General features: G+C 41.8%; 1 protein-coding gene across 3 annotated transcripts; it reads right to left on the bottom strand.

Annotated features, from left to right (window-relative positions):
- Positions 1–275: 275 nt before the first annotated feature.
- TMC5 (transmembrane channel like 5) lies at positions 276–27,939 on the bottom strand. 3 transcript variants are annotated; one of them, XM_027683977.1, is made up of 25 exons: positions 27,915–27,939; positions 27,115–27,265; positions 25,517–25,634; positions 16,879–17,041; positions 16,165–16,349; positions 15,682–15,786; positions 14,014–14,106; positions 13,179–13,278; positions 12,508–12,598; positions 11,951–12,199; positions 11,636–11,787; positions 10,966–11,110; positions 10,289–10,444; positions 9,582–9,748; positions 8,890–8,968; positions 8,418–8,515; positions 6,593–6,688; positions 5,916–5,991; positions 4,953–5,086; positions 3,657–3,830; positions 2,574–2,652; positions 2,152–2,244; positions 1,692–1,793; positions 1,343–1,388; positions 276–784 (listed from the first exon to the last, which is right to left on the bottom strand). In XM_027683977.1, exons 4-25 carry the CDS (start codon positions 16,950–16,952, stop codon positions 666–668), a joined length of 2,613 nt encoding a protein of 870 aa, XP_027539778.1. In that variant the 5' UTR covers positions 16,953–17,041; positions 25,517–25,634; positions 27,115–27,265; positions 27,915–27,939; the 3' UTR covers positions 276–665. The 3 variants fall into 3 exon arrangements, with proteins under 3 accessions (XP_027539778.1, XP_027539779.1, XP_027539780.1); XM_027683978.1 differs by lacking the exons at positions 27,115–27,265; positions 27,915–27,939 and adding an exon at positions 26,189–26,266; XM_027683979.1 differs by lacking the exons at positions 25,517–25,634; positions 27,115–27,265; positions 27,915–27,939 and adding an exon at positions 23,671–23,739.
- Positions 27,940–27,941: the final 2 nt, after the last annotated feature.

Here is a 27,941-nt window from a genome sequence, read left to right on the forward strand (position 1 = left end):
AAATAAATCTCTATTGTGTTACTTCCAATCAATCCTTTATGGGAAAAGATGTGAAAAATTTTCATTTACAAGCAGTGGTTTTACAGAGATGAGAATTTTGATAAGTAGTCACTCTTAAGAGTTCTGAGAGCTTTTAACATTAAAGCTGCTTTTGAGTGACTGTAATAAACTGTAAAAATGGCGCAGAAAAGTGAAAATGGAATGGAAGTTTAACCTGGTTCACACAAATTATTTCACAGCCATTACAATGTCTGAGTCATTAAAAACAAGTGCACTTTAATTTCCTTCTATGTTTATTTAACCAATACTTCAGGTTTGGTTTAGATCAGATAAAAGCAGTTTAAATGATATAACTGATACAAAAATATTTTTAAACCATAACTTTTATTTACAATTAGGCACAAGTTTCCTTCTATTCAGTCAACAACAAGTGGCCAGCTGTGCAGGGAGCCTCACTGCATGGAGGTGACTGTCACCAGAGTACCACTGCTGCAAAACAAACCCATCACGCAGGATATTCCCTATCATAAACTGCAGTTGGGATGCATTTTGTTCTATTTTTTGTCCCATTTAGAGGTAAAATGTTTGAGTGATTCTTCCAGTCATTAGTGCAAAAGAATGTTGCTTTCTGCAGGACACCCATCAGTGGTACTGACTGTGCCTGCTCAGGGTTGAAAGTATCCTTCGTCATCGTAGTCGTCCCACTGAGCTGCTTCTCTGGCGCGCAGGGCGAGTGCCACGGCCTCGGACATGCCACTGCTGCTGGGCTGGGCTGGCTCCCAGTCTGTCACCACAGAGGCAATGTTAACTGTGCTGACATGGTGTAACCACCACCCCCATTAAAAAGCCTCGTGCTATTTAAGGGTCTCATCTGCCAAGTATTTGGAATGAAGTGACATGATTGTGTAAACCGCGAATAGTTCAAACTACCACGCAAGATCCTGTAGCTTTTTTTATTCGGAACATGATGATATCCTAGGGACTCTACATCATTATTAACCTCTTCTGAGATCGCACCAAGATGTGAAGTCTATTTCTAAAGTGATTTAATGTTCTTGTCTGTGGGTGCTCCCATAATACAAAATGGCTCCTTTGCCCAAGGAAATTCCACTCTCTGGTATACAGTCTTCAGAAGTCACCATCAACACCAAAACAAGCTACCAATAAACACATCCTATGAAAAATGTTCACCCCAGAAACCTAGTCTTTTTGTTTTCTCTCTATACAAGATGCTAAAAGCTGTGTCCCTGACATCTACCTGTTACATGCTGTGTCTCTACGACAAACATTCTTACCGAGCTGAACTTCTGAGAGCTCTCTGTGTTTTATCTTTGTTGCTTACCTAGTGGGAAGTCAGTGCCACTCGAGATTCCATCAGAATAGGGATACTGAAAACAAAATTCACAAGCAGGTTTAGGTCATGATTTCCCTCATGTACCTGTTATCTTCTATTTAAAAAGATACCAATTACCTGTAACAAAGCCATACTCTCCAGGTCTTAAGCAGGTTTGTGATTAGGAGTGTTCCAACAGCTATTCTGATTACACTTTTATACCTAGTCTAATTAATCTTTAAGGTTATTTCCATGCACACAGGATGGCCTCTTTGTTCCACATACACTCATTGTCTGTATCACACCCCAGATTCTATATAAGGAAATCTAACAGGTTTCCCTCTTTTGACCATCTCACCTCTGTGTAGGATGTGTTTTGGTTTCTGTCAAATGCCTCTCCTGGGTAGCCTGGCACTTGCTGGGCAGGTTGCCTGGATGAGTGGTGTGGAGAGGAGCTTCTCTGAAAGACAGAGTATTTGGCATTAGCAGTCTATATTCTGGCTGAACCCTTTGTGATCATCAGTGCACACTTTAAGAATGTTTTCTTGCAGTTTCATAGTCATAAATTATGCCTGGTGAGGGTAAGGACTTTTCTATATCCTTCTATATCCAGGTTGAATTCTGGCCTGGAACAAATAGTTAGGGAACTTTCAGAGTATCCTTTTGCTGTCTGGAGTTAACTAGTAATCAATCAGTTTGCATGAAATTTTAAATACAGACATATCCCTACAGGGCAGCCTATTTGCAGGACTGGAGGAGCCCTGTGGAATCAGACCAAGCACAAAATTAAACAGCAGCACCTGAACAGGCAGACTGACCTGCTGGCCTTGTCCTCTCACTGCAGATGGATTTCGGTTTGCCCTTTGCAGTCTCCTTAGTTTTTCAAGTAAAAACATCTTATCTTTTGCAGCCTGTGGTCAAGACATATTAGATCATTAGCTGGAATGGACTAATCATTCCCGAGAGGCTCAAGGCCTGTAAGTAACCACTGATGAGAATAACTCCTTTTATCCTAAAACAATCGGTCTACAGAGGGAGCTGCTGCAGCATGTCTTGAAGATACAATTCTTTTGCAACAACTCTATTTGTGAGTTAAATTTCTCTGCAAGTCCCATGAGGAAGGGCTCCCACCCTCCCTTACAGTCATAGGCAAAACAGGTTACAGCTCCACAAAACTGGATGAGACAATCAACAAAGAAGCCAAATTATAAAAAAAGATACAGCTGAAAGTCAAACTTACATTAATAATTTGCGTACGTAAGAATTTGGTCATGGTCTTTCTTCCTTGTATTATTTGCCAGTAAAGATAAGTAATAATTCTAAACAAAACAAAGAAGTCCAACATATGAGCATTTTCTCCTAGTCACTGTCTAAACAGAAAATTATCCTGTTTATTTTAATCCATTAAAAGACATACATACACACATCTCTGCACGCGCGCACACACACACACATATATATATAAAATAGATATATACAATTACACAAGGAATGGCAAACACATGAAATTGCTTAAAACATTCTCTTGACAAAGACCCAAAGATCTAAGACTTGTATTAAATATGAGAGGTACAAATAAGTCAGCAATGCAAGGTGCATTTCGGATAACAAACAGGAACCTACTGCTCTTATCCAACCTTGTGTCATTTGCTTGGGCACAGGCCTGGACCTTAATTTACAATGTGGAACACTTACTGCTTCCAGGCCAGTCCTGGTCCCACTAGAGCGAGTGGGATCTCGTTTAATGGGAACATATTTGGGCTCTCAGGTGCACAAGGACACACTGGAAATACCCACCAGCACAGCTATGGCTTCAAACCCCACCAAGGGGCACGTAGCTTAATGTGCACATACTGGTTTTCCCAAAATAATTGACTTCAGCCAAGGTGACAGAATGTGAGTTCACCTGGGATTAGCTGGAAGGAGACTGCAACCCACCCACTACCATTGCCCCTGTGGTGTGTGCACCTTGGACATGCTGCTCTGTACCACCACACCCTCCCAGCCCGAACAGGGAAAGGAAAAAAAACAAAGGAAGCCCAAAACTAGGAGGCCTGAATAAGGGAGGCCCAAAACTCCCCTAACTCCACACAGGGTTAGCTTGGAGCTAGTTTGTAAAGAGCTTTGGCATTCTAACATAATAGGAATAGGTTTTATAACTTCTTTATGTACTTCAAATACATGAATTTCCAACCCATTAACTATTTCTAATGCTCTAAAATGCACTTTGCAATTTTTTTTTTTTTATGAAGAAGGGCTATGTCATTGCCAGGTTTTTCCACTTCAGGCCCTTTTCCGGTGCTTTTCGCTAGCAGGTACTTACAGTACAATGCTAGAGAGGATGAAGAAGAAAAGTTCACTTGTAATTAAATTATGGTAGATCCACACAACCCATTCTGGGGCAGTGTAATTTTCCAGTGTGTGTATCCACTCAAACACTGCAGCGTACATAGAAGACAAGCCTCTGAAAGGACCACATCCTTCTGAAGGTTTTAACCTGAAAGTGTGAAAAACCAACTACTTAAAACTTCACGTATTAACCAGTGAACTTAGTCAATACTGTGATTTTGTACATCAAGATGCTCATCAGTTTGCTCTAGCCCTCTGTTCTTTTTAGGCTCTCAGGTACTTCCATGATCTGTGTTTCATTTTTAACTTGGATCCCTCTCCAGCCACTAAATGCCCACCCCAGATGATGCAGTTGCTGCAGTGGATCAGTGCCAAGCCCTGTAAACACAATCTTGACCTCAATGTAACATGTCAATCACTGTAGCACAAGCTACAGCAAATTGAAAAACTGGACTTTTTTCAAGTTTCACCAGAGGGAACCATCCTTTCACCTTGCCTTCAGGGCCACGAGTCACTGCAGACTTTCAGTATCAACAGAATATGCTGAGCTCAGGCAGCCCATTGCAAGAATTAGCATTATCAGGTAGACTGAAATAAGAAAGTGTTCTTTGCTTTGAAGCTGAACCACTCCAGACAGTGTGAAATTCTCCCTTGCCATCTGGAAATGTTTGCTCTGATAGATTTCATCCCACCTAGTTTCATGTGTAGTCACTTGTCTTACTAAATATTGAAATCATGTTGCTACAAGTCAAGGAAATGGCTGCCCCTCCTTACTGTGGTCAGAGCAACATGCACAAAACCAAAGCAGCTTTAAAATACTGGTAACAATGAGATGCACTATTACAGAGGTCAGCACTGCCTGCAAAAAGAGCCTCTGAGGTTCATAAATAATCCAGAAGCTGACCTCAATTGAGTTTTTTCAGGTGTTTCCCTGCTGCAGACCCAGTATGGCCTATAACATACATAAGTCCAGGAACTAAGAGTCAGTCACAGAAACTTTGGAGTTTGATGCTATATTTAAGTAGGAACCCAAAACTTCAATGCAACTTTGTTTCTCATCCCATTTTCTTACGGGACAAGCTACTCAGCTACATTCTCCCAAGCTCACCAAGCATCTCTTGTTTTCAGAATACAGAATATCTCCTGAACATCTGAAACCTTCCATCAGCAATTAATATAGCTTTTCCTATGGAGAAATGCAGGTTCCTCTGCCTGGTATCAGGTCACACAGCATAATTTAGTAGGCTTGAGCACCAGTGATCTTCCATACCTCCAGACAGTGACTCCAATGACACACAGGACTCCAAGGAAGGAAGGGCAAAACAGCAGGAACATGAAGGATGTTGTCATTTGAGCAGTTCTCCAGACTTTGCGAGGGGGTTGGCAATTCCTCATCAGACTGACCTTTAAAGAGATGAAGGTACTCATGGAATGGTGTTACCTGCTACTTCAACTCAGTTTAAGTCAATCCCACTGAAATTTCTGGAACAGCATCTATCAAAAGTTTCCAAGAATTTCTTTTGTATGAATTTGATAGACATTCTGTAGTTTTAGAAAACTTCAAGAATATAGTCTTTAAATAGCAAGCAGCAAAATGAGGTTCTGATGGGTCCTTCAGGACTCTGTTGGGTAGAATTTGCTTTTGCAGCATATGCAAACTCTTGGTTCAGAGAAGTTTGAATCCATCTTTCTACCTACATCTTTGTTCTTCTACATTAAACACTACAAACTGCTTAATGATCCAACAAACAACTTATTGCCTCATCATAACACTGAGACAACTCTGAAAAGAAGAAATTTCCACCATGATCTTTAGCTGAATCACCCTGCTTACACTTAGCTTGGCAGAGGGGCATTGCTGGGGAGTAAAATAGGAGGCCAAAGTCGCAGTCACAGGCTGTCTATACTGACACATGCACTTGTCCACTGTTAATTCCTCAGCCTTTAATTTTACTACTTTATCTTCTCCCCTCTCCAACTGCGCTCTTAACTCCTCCTATAACCCTTCCAACACCTTTTTCCCCTCTCAGATTTCACAGATTTGTAATTCAAGGGCGTGCATCCAACAAGTTGTCCTTTAAAGCAAATCCCACCCTCCAAACCCCAATCGACCAAACTGCTCCCCTAAATGCAAAACCCCACAGCTTCAACCAAAAGCAGCACTTAACACAATAAATTCTGCCCAGATTTCAAACAATGCAAGTTTATTATGAATACATATGAACTTTGTTACCTTTTTCACATAAAATACTATAGAAAATGCTATCATCTGGATACCAGGCAGCAGAGGTGAGAACAGGATACCGATCCTGCAAGAAGGGATTTATAGAGAAAAAAGTTACATCTTCACTGTTCACCACACAACTCTCCGTGCACTGAAAGCAAAAAAATATCACAGTAACTTCATATACAGATAGTGTTGGATTATTTGAAAATGTGACTATGTTAACCTTGATCCTGTAACAGTAAGTCCACCTTGGAAAAGATGCAACTTCAAACATACATATCTATGCACAGATTTGCAAAACTCTCTTATAATTGGAGTAACATACTCATTCTTAGAAATAAGGCATCTTTTCCAGGGTTTAATACTGAAACTATTTCAACAGGAACATCATTACAGTGGGGAAGTAAACAAAATTCCAGCATATTCCTGCAGCAACCTATCGGGTTTCTCCCAGACCAGGTGGCCACTGGATAAACTACTGACTGAAGTTATTGTTATTACCCACAGAATTATAAATAAAACTGGCAAGCTGCAATCCTTCCCAAAGGTACTTAATAGGTCACCTCTCAGGAACTTATCTTGTTTTTCCTCTGTGATGGGAAGCACCCAGAAATGTCAGAATAAGAATGTTCCATGCTATTTCTAAGTGCAAATGAAGTTTTGCCTGTTAATGTAACACTTACCAGGTCAAGGTCTGTGCATAGATCAAATCTAAAACATTTCGTCCAATATCAAATTCTGGCTGCCCCAGGCTCACACAGACTGTAGTTCCAATAATTCTGGGGGGGAAAACCAAAAGCTACAGCACAACAGCATTTGCTAAGTGATAAAGCCCTCTGTAGAAACCTCTGCAAAAGACCTTGTGAATACAAGCATCAATCACAAATTATTTAGGGGCTGCATTAACGTCATGCAAAGCAGCCACAGCTCATTCAGTACACAACACATAAAAAATGAAACAGAATTCGGCAAAAGCAAATTCCCATAACACACAGCAGGGTTGAAATAAGACCTAGGATATTTTTCATGCAACTAAAAAGACAACAAACAAGGGATTGTTACTGTATCAGTAAATATCTCCACTAACGTAACTATTTCTTATTTACTTTAAGCACAAGTATGTTTGTGCTTAAGCAGCTGAAATGTCAAGTTGCCTCGGTACAAAACTGTAACAGCTTTTCAGGTCCTGAGTCCTGAGAATTTCCCGCCTCAATCAGAAAAAAAAAGTCTTGTAGTTTGCTACTCTTCAGATATATGTGAAGTATATCCTGTTTCAAACTTACTGAGGTTGCAAGTAGCTGAGACAAACACAGGTAAGCAAGTACTAAGAAGATTCCTACTGAGGACCAATAATTCCTTTTTATCACCTCATTTTTCCCGAGGTGGGGAGGTTCAGTTTCTGCTTGTTGTAGCAAGAACAATAACAATTTTGGTAATTATTCCATCTTGCCTTGAATACACACCTTGGTACCACCTTATCAACTGCATGATCAACAGTGTTTCAGGGCTGTGTTTTCAGGTTACTCTGAACACATACAATTAAATAGAAGCAATTGTACTTTTAACCTTTCACAGCTCTAAGTCAGGTGCTTTTGGCCAGCTTAGGGGAGGCCATTTTTCAGAGCTGACACTGCAGTTTTGTTTCTGTGACCTTTTCCTGGGAGGTAGTTTCCTATCTGAACACAAGAACAGGAAGATTAAAGCACAGTGGCAAGAGCTGTGGAGGAAAAGTCTTCAAAGCCTTCTCAACATTGTTAACTTTTTGTGAAATTAATACAAAACAAAGTCTTACCTTGTAAACCAGTCCTGTTCACACCATGGGCAAAGAGCAAACAATGGATCTCCTATGTAAATAGGATCAGGAACCTGAATGCTCTGGAGAGCTGGCAAGCACTTAAATACTCTACTGCCTAAGCCCTAAGTAATGTTTGGCAATAGAAAGGTTCACACAGCAGATGTCAGAAGTAAATGACTTTTTCCTTACATGCTGAGCTGTATTCACATTCAGTCAAAAATATTTCTCACTTACCATGCTGCAGAACTCTACACTTGAGTCATATTACACCCCTAAGAAGACTGACTAAAATCAGATTTTATACTTATGGACACTCTGTAGTGACATAATTGAGAGGGTAAAAAATTATAGGGAGTCATAGCAAGGAAAGGCAGCAGTGTGCCCATGGAGAAAACATGGTTTTCTGCTTGAGACACTTGGTTCTTTGTCACCCCACATTCAGGAGATCCCTGAGAGTATCATGTGGCTTCCTCCCTTCATGTGTTTCCATCTCCAAAGGGAAAAAGGACACATTGGGAGAGTAGAATGCTACACACACTGACCTCCTGCTAAGGAGGAGCTGCAATATATACAAGGCATCTACACAGAGAGACAATCAAGGAAGCTTCAGTGGTGCCACAGCCATGCTTCTGCTGGACTTTTCTCACACTAGAGAAAAACAGATCATGTCTTTGGGTAATGAATAAAAACAAGATTAGAAATGCAATACTCACCTTCGTAAAAACTCTCCAAAGAAAGAGCCAAGCAAACAAAATATGAAGTCAACTAGAACAAGACGATAGATATCCTGGCCAACCAGAGTTTCCCAGCACTTTAAGAAGCAGAAGAAAAAAAAAAGAAAAAACAACAAACTTACCTAGAAGTCAAAAATCATGCAATTCTAAAATTGTTCCCAAATGCTGAAACTTGATCAAAGATCTGAAATCTTGATCAAATATATGCTAAGAGCCTGACTAATCATATTGACTTCTCACTGAACAATGCTGCCACCAGCAAAGGCCTGAGTTGAGTCATTCATTTTTTCCTACAGTTCATTTCTCCAAATTTGCTAATAAAAAATATCGGGGTGGCAAACTCAGCTTTCCAAGACACCACGTGTACTTCTCTTTGCTGAAGCAAATATCTTATCAAGGTGGTTCCTAAACTGGCACTGTGAGTCAAAGATTTGTATTTTTGAAACTTTACCTGTGACTCTGAGGCAGACACAATGTTAAGCCAGTAGTAGCACAGTATTCCAACAATAGAGATTTTCAGGATGATATTTCTAGAAAGAAAAAGTAACAGTAACTGCATCAACAGCTGGTCCATAAGCTCACTGGAGGGAATGATGGCAGGATGACCATTGGTTACACTTTATAACCTGCCAGGACCAACAGGAGCTCTTCTGGGAGCTCGGGTGTGCCATTGTTCTATTGTCCTGGCAGGAGGGGAACTGGGCATGACAACCTTGGCACAAGCTAAACAGGCTGGGGGTGTGGGCTCCCCGGGGGAGGAAGGTCTGAGGGACACCAGGGGTTTTGCAGTGTTAATTCCAGGCATCTGTGTTTAAGTGAGACGACCTCAGTCCTCTTTCCACTTCCCTTTCTTTCCCGGGAAGGGGCCAAGAGTCCAGGGGCCATCTAGGGATGCTACAAACAAAGCTAAGCCCAGTGTCACAGTGCACCTGAGAGGGAAACCATTCGTCATGCAGAGATGTAACACTCCAGAAGGCTTGAGGAAGACAAACAAATCATGAAGAGATGGGTGCACAGAAGCCTTTGAAGATGAGTTCTCTTCTATAGCTCCCTACTGCCCACCACACCATCCAGGCACAGCTTTGCATCAAAGAGTCAGACAACTTCAGGCAAAAAGCACTAAGAGGTGGTAGCAACAAATACCTGGCAATAGTGACATATATCTGCTGTCCAGGAGTCTGAAACCTCTCCATGTGTCCAAGCCAGGAGTAGAAGAATGGGGTGAACGTATTGAGGAGAGTTGCAACCAGAGGTAGCACCAACATGGCAGCTTGGCTCTCTAGGTCATTGTTACGCCCTTTCACAAACAGCTTAGAGAGGGAAAAAAAACCACAATCAAACAACCCCAACTTAGAGCCCTAACCAAAATGATGCCTCAGGGTGTTTCCGCAGGGAAGACACCTGGCACACCTCCCTGTATGTTCTCAAGTTAGACACTATCATGTTCATGAGCCCATGACCTGCAGCACAGTGACCTTCTCCCTTTCTCCTGCATTACGTGGCACCGAGGGAGGGAGCTCCAGCTCAAATGCAGCTCCTAGGAAAGAAGAGGCAGGTCTTGCTGCTTTTTTCCAGGTCACCAGCTGCACTATCCCTAAGCTAATCATGAGCCCAGGCAAGCAGCTGCTGGAGAGAGGGGGCAGATTTGCTCAGATCCCTCAGGTCCCACCCTCTTGCCACAGTCCCCAGCGGTGCAAGGCCTTTGTAAACCAGTTTTAGGTCCAGCAGAATTTGTGTCTGCACTGGCAGGAACAACAGCTCTGCTTCCCTGTGGTCCTTTGTAGTGAACAGCACTGAGCTCATGCTCAGTGTAAGATACACCTGTGGAAAACTGCAAAATCTGTCCTTACCTGGAGGTTATTGATGGAGAGGAAATAAACACCAGCACAAGCAGCTACTGCTGTTCCCAGAGAAGCAAACCAGGAAAGAAGATGAATACCAACACGAGCAATTCTCTGTGTCACAGAAAAATTTACAACTTCTCTGTTTACTTCAGTGAGGTGTTCCTGCAAGGAAACAATTGCTAATAAAAAATTTCTTAGCCAACAGCATAAGGCAACACTTGTTTCAAGTAACTCCTTGAGAAACTGAATGGAAAAGATTATTTCTCTAGATGGGCACAGTAATATCCTAGGAACATTTACTGGACAACTTTGTGTTCCTGTCCTAAAAGTTGTGTCTCACAGATAACATTACCAGCCTTCCTTTTGCCTACAAAATGGTTAAATTGCAGGAAGGAAAAAAACAGCAGAAATGTTCTGTTTGGCAAATATTTAATAGCCACAGAGATTCATTCAGAAGCATACAAATATTTATATGTAGCTTAAAGAGAAAAGGAAAACAAGTAGCTAAGACAATTCCAGGAGCTTAAACCAAATGAAACTTAACAGTCAGGAAGACTTAAGTCTCTTAGGCACAGGACCAGCCTGCTTGTGTCACTCTGCCAGAGATTTGTAAGTGCACACACAAGTAAGTCTCTGGCAGAATGACTCACGCAGGTTAGCTTTGTACCTCCTGTGTTTTGTACCTTTATTTGTGTGCTGAGATTCTTTTGTTTCAGCTTCACAGCTTTTTCATTAGTTATATTGAAGTCCCAAGTGCAGAGCAGTTTGCTGGCATTCACAGAGTATGCCTGAGGGTTAACAAAGTTCCTGCTGAAGGATCTTGCCATGCTGCAATGAAAATTGAATTTGTGAGATGCATCATGGGAAATACATCGAGTCTGCAGGGCAAGAAGGGAGATTAGGGAGATTTGTCAGTTTTTCCATCCTGTCCCAAGGCTACTACCTGTATCAGAGTGTGTCACGTAAGACAATGTGGAAAATAAACTTTAATATATAAAAAAAAAACTTTCACATTTCCTTCTCCCAGTAGTCTAGACTATCTTTACCTCTGGAAGGCCATCATCAATAAGGGACTATATTAGGAGCAACAACTTACAAAGGGTTACTTTGATTTCAGCTGGGATTCTCTGTATGTCCCTTACTATTTTGCAGTTATTTTTAATTTCTCTAATAAAGGTTTGATTTCTGGAGACTGTCTTTTGAGCAGAAATTTCTACTTTATACCTGGAAATGAGGACTTGCAGAAACACACTCAGGTAATTATTACTGCTAACTGCCAACAAGGTGGGGTTTTTTGTTGTTTGGGTTTTCTCCTCTTAATATAAGGGAAATAAGAATTCACAGGTAGTTTACCTGAACAACAAGATAAGAAAACAGATGATAAAATGTATTCCAACAGTGAAAATATAGGCCAGCTGCATGTTGTAAGATGGACCGTTCTTTATTTTACTGATTGTAGCATTGGTATAAAAGCCATAGTAGAGCACTGTTTGTTGAAAATAACCCTGAAAAGACAAGGACATTATTCAGAATGTTTGCTATCACTTCCATGTGGTGGAAAGTATCATCATCTGAAGCCAAATTAACAGAAGTGGGAGCTGTCCCATTCTCTACCATGAAATCACAGGTGTGATTGAACTTACATTTACATAAAATTTGAATACTTACAGCTCCAGTGAGCAGCTCCAGACCCGTGAACGAAAGGTTATTTGGTTCTGCTGCAAGAAACTGAGGAATTGTGATGAAGCTGAAGTTTATGAGGAACGAGAAGATGTTGAAACTTAGCAGCCACTTCAAGAAAATAAAATAAGAAAGAACACTTGTTCCAAACTCAGCACCAATGATCTTCAGAGCCTTGTGCCACACCCGCAGCAGGCGAAAATGTTCTGAAATGGTGTTTCCAAACCGCCGAAATGACTGAAGTGCAAAAGAGGAGAGAGATGAATCTCAGCAAGCAAACAGGAGGCAATTTCACATAATAAAGCCTCCCATTTTTTACAGGTTCATTTTGATGTTAAGAACAGATCTGCCTCACTCCACACACCATAAGATGCTTAACTGGTGTTCCTAAGTGCTCTCAGAATGCACTAATGAGCAGTGCTGCAATTAACTGGTTCTTTGGTAACTAACATGGAGCAAGACACCAGATTCCTCTGGAGACAGTGATAGCATTGGAGCTAAAGTGGTTTGCTCTGCTGTGACTGACAGAAGTTTCTGACACTTACCACTGCTGTTTCCTGCAGACACTGTGTACAGCAGGAAAGTTGAGTGCCACGGTGCCTCGACTTTTCTGTTATTTCTTTAAGAACTTTATTTCTGTGGAAGAGCAAGGCAGGGGGTGACAAACATTATAGTGTGAGTTGTAAGTGAAACAGGAAGCCAAAGAAGATGCTGCAAATGAAGTTTTCACTCATGTGCACGTGAACAGAATTAAGAAAACACAAAGATGTTCTTGCTGGTTCTTTTTATATCAGCTGATACCGTGGCTCTTGTCCGTGCTATGACAGCATGTTTTAACCTCTCCACTAACTAACACTGGCAACAAATTTAACTATATTTTGTAAGGAGACAAAAGGATGGTTGAGACTATGAGGTCTCTTCTCCATTTTCAATGGCCAACATCCAAGTTTCCTTCGAAAAGAAATCTGAAGTCATCATTCATAACCAAATCTCAAGATCCTGATATTCTGTATTATATTACCATGGAGATTCTTCTCATCTCCATCTTTAAATCATTTCCCTTGTGAGATGTTAACTTTTTAAAAGTGCATTAAAAAGTTCTTAGTCATAAAGTGACAAACCCAATCTGAGCAAATGCAAATCCCCATACTTGAGAGCTAGATGTTGCTAGAGGTATAATGTTTGTAAAACTAAAAGTATAAACTTATATTTTTACCTTATCTCTCTCTTTTTCTTCATGGTCCCTGGCATCTTCTGGATTGCCTTAATCCTTTCACTGGTGGACATATTTGCAAGGCTTTCAATTAAATCTTTCTCTGCATCAAACCCATGAAAAAACAAAATTTTGGGATACTAATACAGTAATTTTTATATGCAACCTGAAACGAATATAACAGTATCCCCCATTTTCACTGCTACCAAGGTGTGGCAAATCCTGAGACTTAAAAATATTGTCCAGAATATCTTCAGCTCCACCAGTACTCTAATACAGATGCAAGCAAGTAGTACAATAATGTTCATACAAAGAGCTGCAATACAAAGGAAAATAAAACACTGACAAACCTCAAGATTCTGGTCTATTGCTTGATCACTGTTTGATAGTTACACTTCGATGATGCTACATATTGACTTGAAAGCTAAACTTTTGTTTTATTTATTTTATAATTTTAGTTGATGTTACTGCCCAAACTTAGCACTACCTATGCAATAGACAGAACTGCATTACTTGACAACAGGGCTGTTTTCCCATAGTTGAAATTTGATGCTAATTCTAAACACAGTGGCTGAAAACAATCAATTAGCTGTTCAAACAAATTCTAATAAAGAGCTACAATTCACATTCATACTGCACTGCGCTTCATTTGTCATGGGATTTGAGCATGTTAGCAGAGCATAAAATATTAACCACTGGTGTTAACACAAACCAAGTTGGCCCCGTAACCACAGACAGACTGTGCAGGCAATTCTGGCGATAAACAAAGAACAGTATCGATCATTCCATCCTTGTACAAGATCCTATCAAAGACTGAACCACTTATCTGAACTCCTACCTTCACTGCCCACTGGATCTGTTCCAAACATGCTGGAGGAAGTCAGAAAGGCCTCATCAGGTGGTCTTCTGTTGCGTCTCCGAACAAAGCTGTCTAAATAACATGCATTCTTTAGCAAGCCCAGATGGTCCTGACCAACTGACTTAAGAAATTCGAATTTCACTTTCACAGAAACAAGTCAAAAGATTACTCTTCAAACTCACTACATACGTGCAAACAGATACTCCCCCACTCACTTCTTTCCTGGTCATGCAGATCCATGTGGGAAAAGAGAAATGTGCACATTCATTATTGAAGACTTTCTTCCCAGAGACAGGGCCTTTCTTTAAAAATCTTTCAACTGATTTCAGGGGGATTGTTTCAGCATCACACTCAATCAGGCTGAATACGTTACATATATCAGACTCCCATTTCCCTGGGACCAAAATGCAGCTGCTCTCTCCACCTTCCTTCATCCAATTATTTAAACACAAGTGACTATATTCTTTAAAAGCATCTGCCTTCCAGCTATGACACAGATGAGTGTAGCCACAGCTTTCCTTTCCCAGTAAGCTACTGGCCAATGTTACATGCCAATTTTGAGTTCAAGTCTGGTGTGGAAGGACCCAGCTGACTGATGCACCTGTTAGTTAATGCACATGGCACAGGCTCCTTCATCATATTTAATTTAAACCTAATAATTCTCTAATGTTAGTGTCACTTCCACTTGGAGACAACTTCTTTTTTAGCAATTAAACAGGGTCAGAAAAATTAAAAAAAAATCTGTGCCTTCTTGTGGAGGTGCTTCTGGAACTTTCAGCACCCAGACATTTATCCTCTAGTTGGTTTGAAATGGCCCCTCTCCTTCCCATCAGGAATTAAAAGCCATGCATGCTAGTAAATCCCCTATTTCCATGGGCATGCATGGAGTAAGGCATTTCCAGCTACCAATAAATCATTCCTTTTTTAATACAAATAGAGGATTTTGCCAAATTAGATCTTAAAGACCATGTTCTCAAAGATGAAAAAGAGAGAAAAAACCGCAAGAATCACTTTGGGGGCCCAGAGAGAGGGTTCTTTCTGTCCATCTAGGTAACAATTCCAGAAAAGAATTAATTACATTCCAGAAACAGCAGACAGGAACTGAACTGACTGTAACAGAAAAATTACATGATATGGGAAGAACAGTTCTTACCCAGACAACGAACAATAAACTACTATACTAGCCTAAAACAGAAAGCCAATTGCACTTTTTACAACCCTCCTGTATTTTAATGAATATAAATATCTAATTACTATTGTAGAATTTATATAAGCATAATATGGTGAAAAATTCACTACAGGCAGTCTCAAAACACACCCTATCCTCCCCTTATTTCCTCCTACAATCAGTCTCTTTTGATAACTGTGTAAATTTGTTGCATGTTGACCCACTTAAGGGAAGTTTGGGTTAAAATGAGTAGGCATTATATCTTTCATTACTCAACGAACAAAATGAGCATCTTCAGAAGGATATTGAAAAATTCAGCTACAACAAAAAATGTAGGTTAGCAAAAGAGAATTTACACTTTATGATTGCTTTTATTACATGAAGATATTCATACCTGAACCAGAAGGCTTTTAAATATTTACATTATTTTATGGAGGGTGAGACTGATGTGCAATATTGTGATGCACCACATTCCTTACCTTCCGATCCATTGGAAATTCTGTGGGTATAGGGATAATCCAGCAGGTGGAAGGTAGAAGCTGGGGTGTATGCCAGTTCTGGCTCAGGCTCAAAGGAAAGATTGTCTGTTGAAGGGAATCAGAATTACACAGAAACTTGTTTACTGCTGTGGATTATTTATGGACACAGAACACCAGCCCTGTGATCAAGTACAGCTCTACTGCAAACACAACAACCTATTCCCTTAACAAAACTCACAAATCTCACTCCAGTGTCCATTCTAGTACTCAACAATACAAGACAGTATTTACTGATCCATTAATACAACACACAGTCCATGGATCTTTTAATGTAACACCTGAACTGCTTTAAGAAGATTTTAAAAAAAGGCAAAAAATAGATAGAGAGTTGAGCTTTGCAGAGCTGCAGGACTCCCTCGGGACAGAGCAAGCTGTTATTTGTTCCAGTGTTTCTGTAAGGTGATCACATGAGAAATTACACACCTGTGAAATTTCCATTTGGATTCCTGCTTGGTAAATCCTGTCTGTACTCAGAGCCAGGTCTCATGGAGTCCATTGGAATGGCCACAGGGTAGTTCTGCTCTCTTCCACTGCGCTCTCCATAGGAACCACGACGTGAAGGATCATAAGGGGTTTGGTGAGAGAAGGGATTGTTTTGAGAACTCCCCCTGTGTAAGCAATGAAAAAGAAAACCCTGACTGTCACAAAAACTCTCAATAGATATCCTTAATAATTTGCTACCTATTATCATCAAATTTGAGTTCTTTATAAACCAAATTCTGATACTGAGATGTATTTTGTAATTCTGATTTGGTGATCAACTGAATTAGAAAAGCTAATACTTTTCTCCACGTGAAGTTAGCTTAGACTCTGCCTAAATAGGAATAACTGCTTGGAAAACAAGAATATCCCAGGTTATAGTATATTGTGAAAATTACTGGAACTAAAAAGTATCTATAATACTATGCCATAAATACATTTTAGTGAAATTCATCCAACATGTAAAAAGTAAAACGCCATTTCCCTTGAATGCCCCCTTCCTGGTAACAGCTTTAAAAATTTGTGTCTGAGAATGAAAGCATGAAGGAAGGATTAAAATAAATCCACAAATTAAAACTCTGAGGGAAAAGTTTCTCCTGCATATGAGTAATTTAATTTCTTATAGCACAGTCACACAGCAAAATTAAATAAACTCACCTTCTATCAATTTCCAATGTCTCTGAGAAGTAGTAGTCTGGACTTTCAAAGGCTTCATTGTAATGATAAGACATGACAAGTCCTTTGTTTGGAGGATGAAATCTTCCCTTTTTTTTGTCTCTACTGCTTCATTAATATGTTAATGGGAAGACTGATTACAGACCTGAATAAAAAACAGATGCACATACATAAAAAATGAAAAGGAAGGAACTCCATTTTAGCAACTCAGAAGATTCTGCCATCCCACTAACAAATAACATGAAAGAAAATAAATCAGAAGTGGTTGTAACTTCATGCTATTTACCATCAGGAAATTGGGGTCCACCAGAAGTTGCAGGTAAAATGGGCATGTTTCTCTATAATAAGCTCTCTGCAAAACTAAGGAACTGGAGTGCCACTGATGTTTTCCCCAACATTGAAAATTAAGCCAGGTTTTAGAAGCATGACAAAACATTAGAAAGAAAAAATAAGTCCTCTCTCCTTCTTAAACAGGGAAAGCCAAAACCACAAATTTCTCCAAAAAATTTACTACATTTCCAAAACCAAAGAGGAAGAGAAGCCTGCCCTCCTCCTTACTAGCAGTGCATCTCTAAGCCTTAGTTGTGAACAAGGGACCCACTGGACCACTGCTATGTATGGAGCTGACAATATTTAGACTCATTCTTAATGAGGGCTCTTCTAATGATTTAATGTCTTGATCCTGTAAATAGGTTGGGTTTGGATTTCTTACAGAGTGCTCCATTTTAGCCTTACACAAACCAGACTTGGTCAGAGTTTAACAAATGGAAGCCCAGATAAGTCACTGAGAAGGGAATGTTACATTAGAAAAACAGAATCCAAATTAAACAGGCAGTTCTTGCAATTAATCAAAAATCATGCTCAGAATAAAAAAGGAAGCAATTTTTAGCATTAGTTCTTAAAGGCACCATGCCAAGTTTCATCAGGTGGCAGAGCTATTCCACAGCAGGGAAGGAAAAAATAAACGATAAAGGGCACATCTGGCAAAACCCATCAGAATCTATTTTTATTTCGGCTCCATTCCTAGAAAAGCAGAGCAGAATCTCATTTCACAGTACAGTCTCTACCAACTTTTCTATTTGCAGTGGATTTTATTTGTGATTTTTATTACAGCAGAGGAAGTATCACATGAAAAGTATCTTCAAACTGGATAATTATACAGTGTCTAGTTTCCAAAGCCTTGTCAAAATCTTCTTGTCCTGCCAAAAGAAGCTCTTAAATTACTATTATGTCATTTGCACGCCTAAAGATCTTGAAACACAGTCTAAAATCCTGCAGTGTGACATGGTTGTAAAACACTGCCCAGGTTCTGCACACTGACTGGCAACAAGATACACACACAAACACGAGTGATCGACTGAATTCAAAGTCCTGCATTTTAATCAGAACACTGACTACACTGTGATTACAGCCTGATGAATCACGCTGTGACGCCCATGGATTCAGCACACTCAGTAAAAAAAGGCACACGGGGCACTGTGAATCTATGGTGCATCACCCCTGCCTTCTGTACACAACGGGGTGAGGTTACTGCCAACAAGAAACCATAAACACAGTCTCCCCTAGGTGAAACTTCTGTTTTTTCAGGCAACAACTCCACACCTACAGAGACAGAGTGAGATTCTCATGAATGCAGAAAAGTATTTAGCAGAGCCCCCTCTCCTCATCACCAAAGAAAACCAATGAACTCCCAAGGAATCCAAGGCTCTGATATAAAAGTCACGAAAAGTTTAAATTTCTTGAGAGGTAGCTTTCCTTTGACAGGAACCACTTAGCTCTTGGTGATCTTTTGAGAACTTGCTTAGAGTACATCTGAACTTTTATACAAACTCTTCAGGCATTTGTACATTGTGTCCTTATGCTCCATTTTAATGCATGGAAATGATTCTCAAAAAAGATAATCGTGGACTTCTGCAAAGCCTCGCTTGGAAAACTAAACATCCCCTATAAGAGTGGTTTACATTTCAAACTGCAATGAAAAGCTAGAGAGGAAAAAATTACTTTCTCAGGGGGAGAAAGTTCTGAGGCAATTCCCTTTGAAGAGTGTGCAAAATTACATTTTTCTGTTTTTTTAACTTGTTTCCCAGGAACCCAACTCTCTTGGACTCAGACATCCAGAAAGCTGGGAAGCCTGCCAGCAAGGCAGTTGGAAAGCTGAGCACTGATCTGAACAGCTCATCAGCTTGCCTGGTCTTCATTCAAGCAGTAGGGAGAACAGATATTTTGATGGAAGCGTATGGGATGTGTAGACTCAGCATTACCCAGAAGCAAGCTGGCAGAAAGCACTGACCATCCCCATCAACTTGATATAGCATCAACCAACCAGAAACAGATCAGCCTGACTGAAAAATACTTCCAGCACTTCTTTCTCTTACTTGAAAGACCTCTAGGCTTATCCAGAAAGGCTTGCTAAGAGACTCAAAAAAGCCCAGGACAGACTTCCTATTGGTTTCATCATTATCCACTTAATTTCGTTGGAGTATTGAACGCAGCACATGCCAGGTGTACAGTCTGACACTGAACCCAGCATCTGAAACCACTTTGGTTTTTCTCCACCCACAAAGTTTTAAGGACTTTAAATAAATTCTCCACATACCCAGAGGCAAATTGAAATCTTTGAATTTCGCTCCTGAAAAAACAGTTTTTTCCCTTGCTACCTGCATGCATTAGATCTCAAACTTTGAGGCATTTGGAGTGAGCAAGAACACGACCATGGATAACAGGAATGGTTCTTGACTGTAGTCACTCACAGATTGCTGTGATACCTGGTACACAAGTGCTGTAGGCTGGGAGGGAGGCGTGTGTATGAACAGACGTGCTCAGGGTGCACAGCTGGCACAACAAGGGTGCACAGGTAGGATGCCAAGGGTGTACAAGTGGCACGTCAGGCCGCCCACTTCCTCTATCCCAAGTCTGAAGATTGTGAGAAACTCTTTTTACCCAATCTAATGTCTACACTGCAGGTTTACTTTGGGGTTTGGTTTGTCATAATTCACTGGAAAGAGCCCAAAGCAGGTAATGTTCAAACTAAACCATCTCTTCTTCTTTCTGACCTATGATGGGATGCAGTAAAACATAGCTCTGGAAAAAGCTATGACATATAGATTTAGTTTTCCCTTTAGAAAGTCATTTTCTAAATGGAAAAAAAAATAGCTGGAGAACAGCAGTCATTTGGGAAAGACAGAAAGCAGGATCTTGACAAATCTTCCCTTTGCAGAGTGTTGTCCACTTGTGGATTACATTTTTTGATTTCAGCAAGCAACAAGACAAATCTTACGTTACTCCTCTGGAGTACAGAAGGGTTTAAGATCAGTGAGTTTAATAATCATTGATATGTAAATAAGTTTAGAGGTTAGGTGGAGAGTGGGTGCTTTCCCCTCAAATCATTCAACACACACTGTAATGATACAGAACAGGAAACTCCAAGCAGTGCACACTCAAGCTTCTGGATCATTTCCCAGAAGAATAATTGCCTTCACGTCACAGACCAACAGCCTTGATAAAATATTCCAGGTTAGTTTCATCCCTTCCTGGACAGGTAATTCTCTGCTATGGACTCTAATCCTCGTTTAGAATGTAATCAAATAAACATGAATGTCTTGCCAAAATAGCACTTTGTCCTGGCATCAAGTTTCAGGAAAGCCACTTAGACCTTTAAGTTCTTTACCTGTAATCCCTCAGTAAAAAGGATTACATAAAGCAAATCCTGCTTACACACATCTTGAAGAGGAATAGAAACAGTAAAGTCCAGAGCTAAAACATAGAAAAATTAATAATGTTGAATAAAGCCAATAGAACTCATGGAAGAACTGATTCAGAAGGCTGAATGTGCTCTATTTCTGTAAAAATATTTTAGTTTTGTAGGGCATGACTGGACATACTGATTTCTGGAAGCCAAAAGTGAGTTTGAAAGACAAGCCAGAGTTTTACATGCTACATCAGCAACTACATTCCAGTACTGACCACTGCTCTTCCACTATCTCAGTCCCAACAGTTTCAACACTGCTGCAACAAACCAGAGAAGCCTCTCAGAAGGTTGTGAAGGGCCTGTGAGTTGACCCTAATCAAACACTACACTCGAGATAACCTCATCTTTAATTGATACATTAGCAAAGAAACCAGCGTGAATCATACACGGAAATGACAAACACTCACCTTTACTGCCCATTGCCAAAGTACCCAACCTGTACCTCCTACAGGCCTCCCACTGTGTTTTTATTAATGGCAGCAGAGCCAGTTACAGGAATCAACATCAACTCTGCTATTTTAGACCTTTAATCCATTTCAGAAATGTAAATTGTGCCTCTGCTATAAGAGCCCTTCCCAGTGATGACATGCAACCTTAGTAGCACTAAAAACTCATTTGCTTACCAGTGCATACAGAAAGAACAGGTAATCAAATGGGGAAGGGAGTGACAGCATTCCCCTTGTAGGGGAATATCTCTCCCAACAGCTCGTTGAATCTTGAGCTCAAATTAATGTACTATAGTGCAATGCTACCTACCAGAATTCAGATACCACCCTCCCTGTAGCCCCAGCCCTTCTTGGTTAGAATGTGGCCCAGAGAGCAGCCAGGCAGGCAGGATAGTGTCTGTCTGACACAGGGAACATCCTGCATTTGGATTGTCTCTGCCCTCACCTGGCTGCTCCCAGTGCCTCCTGCTACTGCTTCAGCATCATGAGCTCTCCTCCTTATTTGCTCTTTATCCATTGTTTTTGCACCTACTCACTTGTTTGCCTTATCCTTTCCATCTAACATTCCTCTTGTAATTTCCCCCCAATATAGTAAGACTACAGTATTTTCATCCTGTTCATCTTTTTTTGCAAGTAAATCCTGTCACCTGTGGTTGCTCAAATAAGGCCTTTGGAGAAGGACTGCCAGATCCTTCATGTTTGCAGTGGCCCAAGCAGGATTCTACTTCTTCACCTGAGTTTAGACACCTTTCTTATAAACATGCCCCTGAAGCATTCAAAAAAATGTTACAACATGCAGTTAAAAATTACAGTGTCCAATAAAGTGCTGGAAAGGCGTGGTGCACACTTCAGGGTTTTTGCTCAAAGGCAGTGGCTGAAAGTTCAGATACTTCATTAATTCTGTGAAATTCATAGTGCTCTCCCTAATCTACCACACACATCCTTGCTTCTCCACCCAAAAGGCCCCACAGGATCACAATTCTTATGGACTGAAGTACATATGACAGTGGCTTAGCATGATCTAATCCTTTCCCCAGAGACCCCTTTGAGAGCAACTTTCCCTTTGTTTGCTGCATGGTTGCTTTTATTCCCTTAAGTCTGACCACAAGTTGCAAACTTAATTCACTGTGAAAATTATAAACTATATACCTACTAAAATTGGAGATAGGGAACTGAAGAGCAAGAACATTATGCCTGGCAGAGAGAGGCAAGATTAGCAAGAATAAGAAATAAAACTCTGCATTATTTCTTTACCACTTGAAAGACATTACCTAGCTCATAGTCTGACCATTACAGGGAAAAAAAGACTAAAGCAAGAATCATTTCATATCAGTGCAACTCAGTCTTGTGACTAAATTTCCAAACTGCAGAGTGTCACGTTCTTTGCATTTAGCAAGACTAAATCTTGCTTTGTAAAACAAGTTTTTTAAGTCTATTAACCAACATTACCAGCTACTTGTATTTGAAGGAAAAAACTGCTTACAAAAAAAAAAAAAAGAAAAGGAAGCAGTTTTTGAGTACCTGGTTGGAATAATTTTCTGCTTTCAGTGCAAAGGCAGTCCACCACAGCAGGTCTATCAGAGGCATGAGAGACTGCTTACCAGAACAATTCTGATGTTTTGCCTTAAAAGAAAGCTCTTTGTATTGCACTTGCAATGGATACCCATCCAGTTTAAATGCAACCTTCAAATTATATTTTAATGAGCAGTATCAGTTACAGGAGTCTCATTCACAAGTTCAATTGGAAAAGCAAATGAAGATTACACATATGATCATTTCATATAATAAACAGGGTTTTAAATACACACAGAGATGTTGGACTAAAAAAGGGCATTGTTCTGTTTGTAATTTCTGGCTTAACTTCCTGTTAAGCACATTACCATCTCATTACTATTTGCACAGGCAGCACTTAAAATAACTTTGAGGGAAAACAAAAGGTATTCGCAATATTTTGACAAATAAATTAAGAGACTAGAAAATGGCTCGGGAGGACCAGAAAAGAGAACCAGTTTTATCACAGGTTTCTTCTAATTCTTCAAAATCCTTATATGCAGTTTTCAAATCGTTGGACAAATAATTTCACATAATCTGCATCCTTTTTTTTTTTCAGACAAAATGCAGCTTCATTAAAATGCAATGTAGCTAAATCCATTAGGGAAGCCTGTGGCTGCTAATCCCCCATGGGACCAGCCCTTCCAGCCGAAGGCAGAGGAAGCCGGTCTGTGACTAACGGGGCGATAAAGGTGAGAGGTGCCGCGCACAGGGCTGACACCGCGGTCTGGGCACCGCGCCGTGCGGCTGCTCACCTTTCAGACAGCAGAAGCCGAGTACATCCCTGACACTCCCGCCATCCCGTCCTTACAGTTCCATCGCTCTAAATCAGCAGCGGTCACCTGCTAAGCGGCAGCCACCTGCCGGGGGCCCGAGTGGCTCCTCCATCTCAGTGAACGGAGAAACCACCCTGCAGCCTCGCTGTAGAACAGACCCAGCCCGGACCCAGCGCTGCATCTGCCGCCCCCCCGGCCCTTCCCAGTCGCTCCAGGTCGGCAGAGCCCCGGAGCCGCCCGTCCCAGCTCTTACCTGCCCGCCAGGAGAGGCTGCCCGCGCCAGGTGCCCCGGGATGGGGATCGGCACCGCTCCCGCCCCGCCGGCGGCTCCTCCCGGCGCCCCGGTCCCGCCCCGGCCGCGATGCCGGGGGAGCCGCCGGTGGCCGCCGGCTTTGCTTCGCTTCGCTTCGCCTCCCCCCTGAACGGGCCGTGCACGGAACTGCACCACCGGGAAGGGGGAGCTGAGGTCCGGCTCGCACAGCTCGCAGAGAGACAAGAAAAACAACCACGCCAAGTTCTTCGCTGTTACCTGCCGTGGGACGTGTTGCTTTATTTCTGTATGAGCTCCAAGGCATTCAGTCTCCTTCCCCCATAAATTTAAACATGCTTTTTTGGGGGCTGAGGATCGCAATAACACCACAATAAAAGGACAGAGAGAAACGGTCTTCAGACACAGGGTGTGTTACCTTTATCCCTGGATTAATCATTTGTAGAGCAGAGATAAAGAACGATCTTGACCTCACATATTTTTACTTCCACTAAAGGAAGGCTCCTCCAAGGGTGAAAAAACTAGACCACACTAGTATAGAGAGTAATCAGCAGTTCCTCGATGGGGAATTTAATACCAGCCCTTCCTGTACTCTGGATGGGTCAGAAGGAACTTCTCCTTTAGTGTGACACAGATATACTGATTTTTCCTGTCTTTCTCCTTTCCCTCCTTCTTCCTATTTCACACAGAGATGGGAAAAACCATGGACTGAACAAAGCTACAGTCGAGCACCAGGCAGGGTGCAACACAGAGAAGTCAACAAAGTGCTGGGGTGGTGCCTCTTGCAGGAATTTCTGTCCTAAAGCTACTCACAGGGATGTCTGCATCACCTTCCCTCACTCCACTGCAGCTGGAATGGGGATACCCTGGCACATCCACCACACAATTGTCACAGCCAGACTGTGTCCAGGGCCCCTCTGAAAGGCTAATGCTGTCCTCTGGAAAGAGGAGTATCCTCAAACTGGACGAGCCGCCACTGGGATGGGTACAGATGGAGAGGGAAAGAGGGTAAGGACAAGACTGACTCTGCTGTCCCAGACTTGTGGCCTGCCTGTTACCTTTCTCTTTTTGCCAATACTTTACAAAATTATAGACTCCCAGCTGCTTTTGTGTTGGTAGAGCCTCTTATGACATTCTGGCATATTTTATCCTGCCAGGAAACCACATACCTTAAAACTTCTAGCAACTATTCCTAAATAACTTCTCTGGCCAGCAAGATTAGAAAAAAAAAATGAAAAATACCCCTGTCAACCTTTTGGATTAAAGCCAGTGAGAAATTGGCAATAAATCAATTGGCTCTGTGTTCAGAAGCTGTGTTGGTATAACAGCTGATGATCACTTTTACCAAATGGCTAGTGCCTTCCTAAACTGTGTAAAAACCTGTTTATTCTGTATCTGACACATTCTGTAGACTTCAGTGAAGTGTTCTAATACTACTTTAAGATTACACTTTGCCCAAAGCAACATTCCTGGCATGACTGCAGAGGACCTGTCTGCAGATCTCCTGCACTGATCCAGAGCTCCCTCCCTGCTGCACAGGCCACAGGGCACCCAAAGCACCAGGGCAGTCGAAGGTGGGAACACCCCAAAATTAAAACAATCACTCAGAACTTTCCTTAACATTTAGAACCATTTCTGAGCTGTGGCATTAGGAAGAGGAACCATATGAAAGAAAAAGTGTCCTGGAAATGGTGTTACTAAATGCGACAGAGGGTTTCCCAGCATCCTGGGAAACAGTATATGGCATTGGCTTCCATGCTTAGCACAGACCCAGAGCTGCTGCTTTTGTGAACAAGGTACACTGGACAAATAATACACAAGAGGAACTTACCACAGAATCATCCATTCTCTTCTCTTTAGCATGCCTGTATTCCTGCTTTTCCACCTGGGATTGCTGTGATCCATTAAATTCATTGAAACATTTCCAAGTGTCTTAAAAGCCTTCTCAACTGGAAAAAAAAGAAATAGATTAGAGAATGTTCTCACAAAATTCCTGGGGAAGTCAATCTTGTTTCAATTCCTCCAATCTTTATTTAAATTTGTTCTCAAGGGGTCATTAACCCAATACTTTTCTAGAACATGGAGTTTCAGAAAGAGTCTAATTAGGCAGCAAGTGTATTACTGACCTTTATTCTTTGTATTCTTACTGGTAAGAAAAGAAACATAAATAAAAAGCCAAACTGCCACTCCAGATGACACCTCTAGGGAAGCCTTACCCCATAAATATTCCTCTTTAGGGCAGAGCTAGCCCTGCTCTGTGTTCACAGCCACAGAAAGATGGCCCATGCTTGGGTGGCTTCAAGGAACCAGTAGAAGTGGGTACTTAGGCTCTGTGGTATAATGCACATTCATATTCATGAATGCTGATCAACACCAAATGATTTTTTGGGGTTGCTACTGAGGGGTTTCAATTTCCATCCCCTGAGTTTTCCAGAATGATCAGCTGGGAGTTGTTCAAATGAATTCCATGAAATGTGGTGCTCAACCAAGGACCCAAAATCACCTGTGCAAATGGGCTTCACTGAGGTGTCTGGTTCTGTTACCAACACACCCATCCTGCAGAAGGATCTGTGTGTTACAAACACTCTCTCACAGCATCAGCCTTTGCTATACAAAAAAACCCACCTGGGAAAAACCACCCTGGAGATCTGTGGAAAGGAGAAGGGAAAAAAGCAACAGGCCTCCAGAGTGACTTATTGAAGGATGAGGGCAAGTTATCAAAAATAGACCAAAAAAAATTAGATATAAAATCACAGAGTCATCAAGGCTAGAAGAAACCTTTGAGATCATCAAGTCCAATTGCCAAAGACCAGCCTACTGGTATGAAGGCAAGAACACCTACCGGGTAGGTTTCTTGTTTTCTTAAGTAATTCAGTTCAATAAGGAAGTTGTTATGCTTTAATTCCATGTCTCTGTATTTCACAACAATTCCCCTTAAGATATATCTTTCACCTCTGCCAGTAACACAGATTATAAACGTCTAAATTACTTTGAGAACTTTCATTTTTATCAGTAACATTTTATTATTTTATTATGAAAACAGATGATCCACATAGATTCTTACTGCTAATAAAGCAATTTGAAAATTATGTACCTGAGCTGATGACACACATTTTACAGAAGACACATGTTCGTTTATGTCTGATTCAGCATTCTGAAACCTAGTAATAACTTATTTTTAAAACTATGGCAGAAAGTGGTGAGGAATGTTCAGAATAATCTGTTTATCAGTTTAATTATCAGTAGAACACAGTAAGAAATGCTAGAAATTATGGGGGGTTTTTGCCCACCACCTAATGCTGCTGAAACTACTAGAGGTTTCACTTGTTTTTGGTCACACAGGCTGTTATTTTCACACAAAAGGCAAGAATTATTCCAAGAAATAAATCTCTCTGAGATGTTTACTACAAGCTAACACAAACCCCTCACCCTCAGATGGAGAAAGAGATCCAGCATCTACTTTGCTTGCTCCAGTTCATACTGAGTTTTCACATTCAAGGGTGAAGCTGTGTTGTTTCCACTGCAGCCTGTGGCACCGGATCCAGTCACTCAGAAAGAGCTGACAGCTGGGGCTCGTGACCTAATGAGAGTTGACCAAGTGTCACAGTTTGTAAGTTTTTACAGCACCCAGCACCAGCGTGGGCGTTTAACAGTAACAAAAGACATTGAAACAAAGCCAATTTCCAAGCCAAGCGTCGGCGAGAGATGCCCAGCAGCCAGAACACGCAGAGCCCCGCACCTGGGGTGCGTGAGCCTTGCCTCACTGTAACGAGGGTGAGCTGCTGGTGTGCCCTGTACACATGCATACGCACACCCTGCGTTTTAAAAACAAGCACGAGGAACAGAGAGACCGACGCTCCGAACCGTGAGCCCGGCGGGCGGGGTGCGGGAAGGCGGCCCCGCGGGCGGCCTCGCCCCCGCCCTGGGCGGCAGCCGCCGCCCCACGGCCCCGCAGCGCCCGGAAACGGCGGCGGCGGCGGCAGCGCGGGGCTCCGGCTTCCCCCCCGACATGAGCGGAGCGGGGGCCGCCGCGGGGCCGCCGGGATGGCAGCGGGGCAGCGGTGAGGGCGCGGGACGGGGGATGTACGGGCGGGACGGGACGGGACCCGCGGGACCCAGCTCAGCGCTGCGGGGTCCCGGGTGCCCTGTTGCGGCGACCCCCGCCCCTCACCCCCCGCTCTCTCCCCTCGCAGAGCTGTTCCTCCCCGAGGACCCGCGCGGCGCCGCACCTGCGGATTTCCTGCAGGAGCTGCCCA

Source organism: Neopelma chrysocephalum, unplaced genomic scaffold (assembly GCF_003984885.1).
Source record: "Neopelma chrysocephalum unplaced genomic scaffold, ASM398488v2 Primary Assembly neopelma1_65, whole genome shotgun sequence".
Taxonomy (NCBI): Eukaryota; Metazoa; Chordata; class Aves; order Passeriformes; family Pipridae; genus Neopelma; species Neopelma chrysocephalum.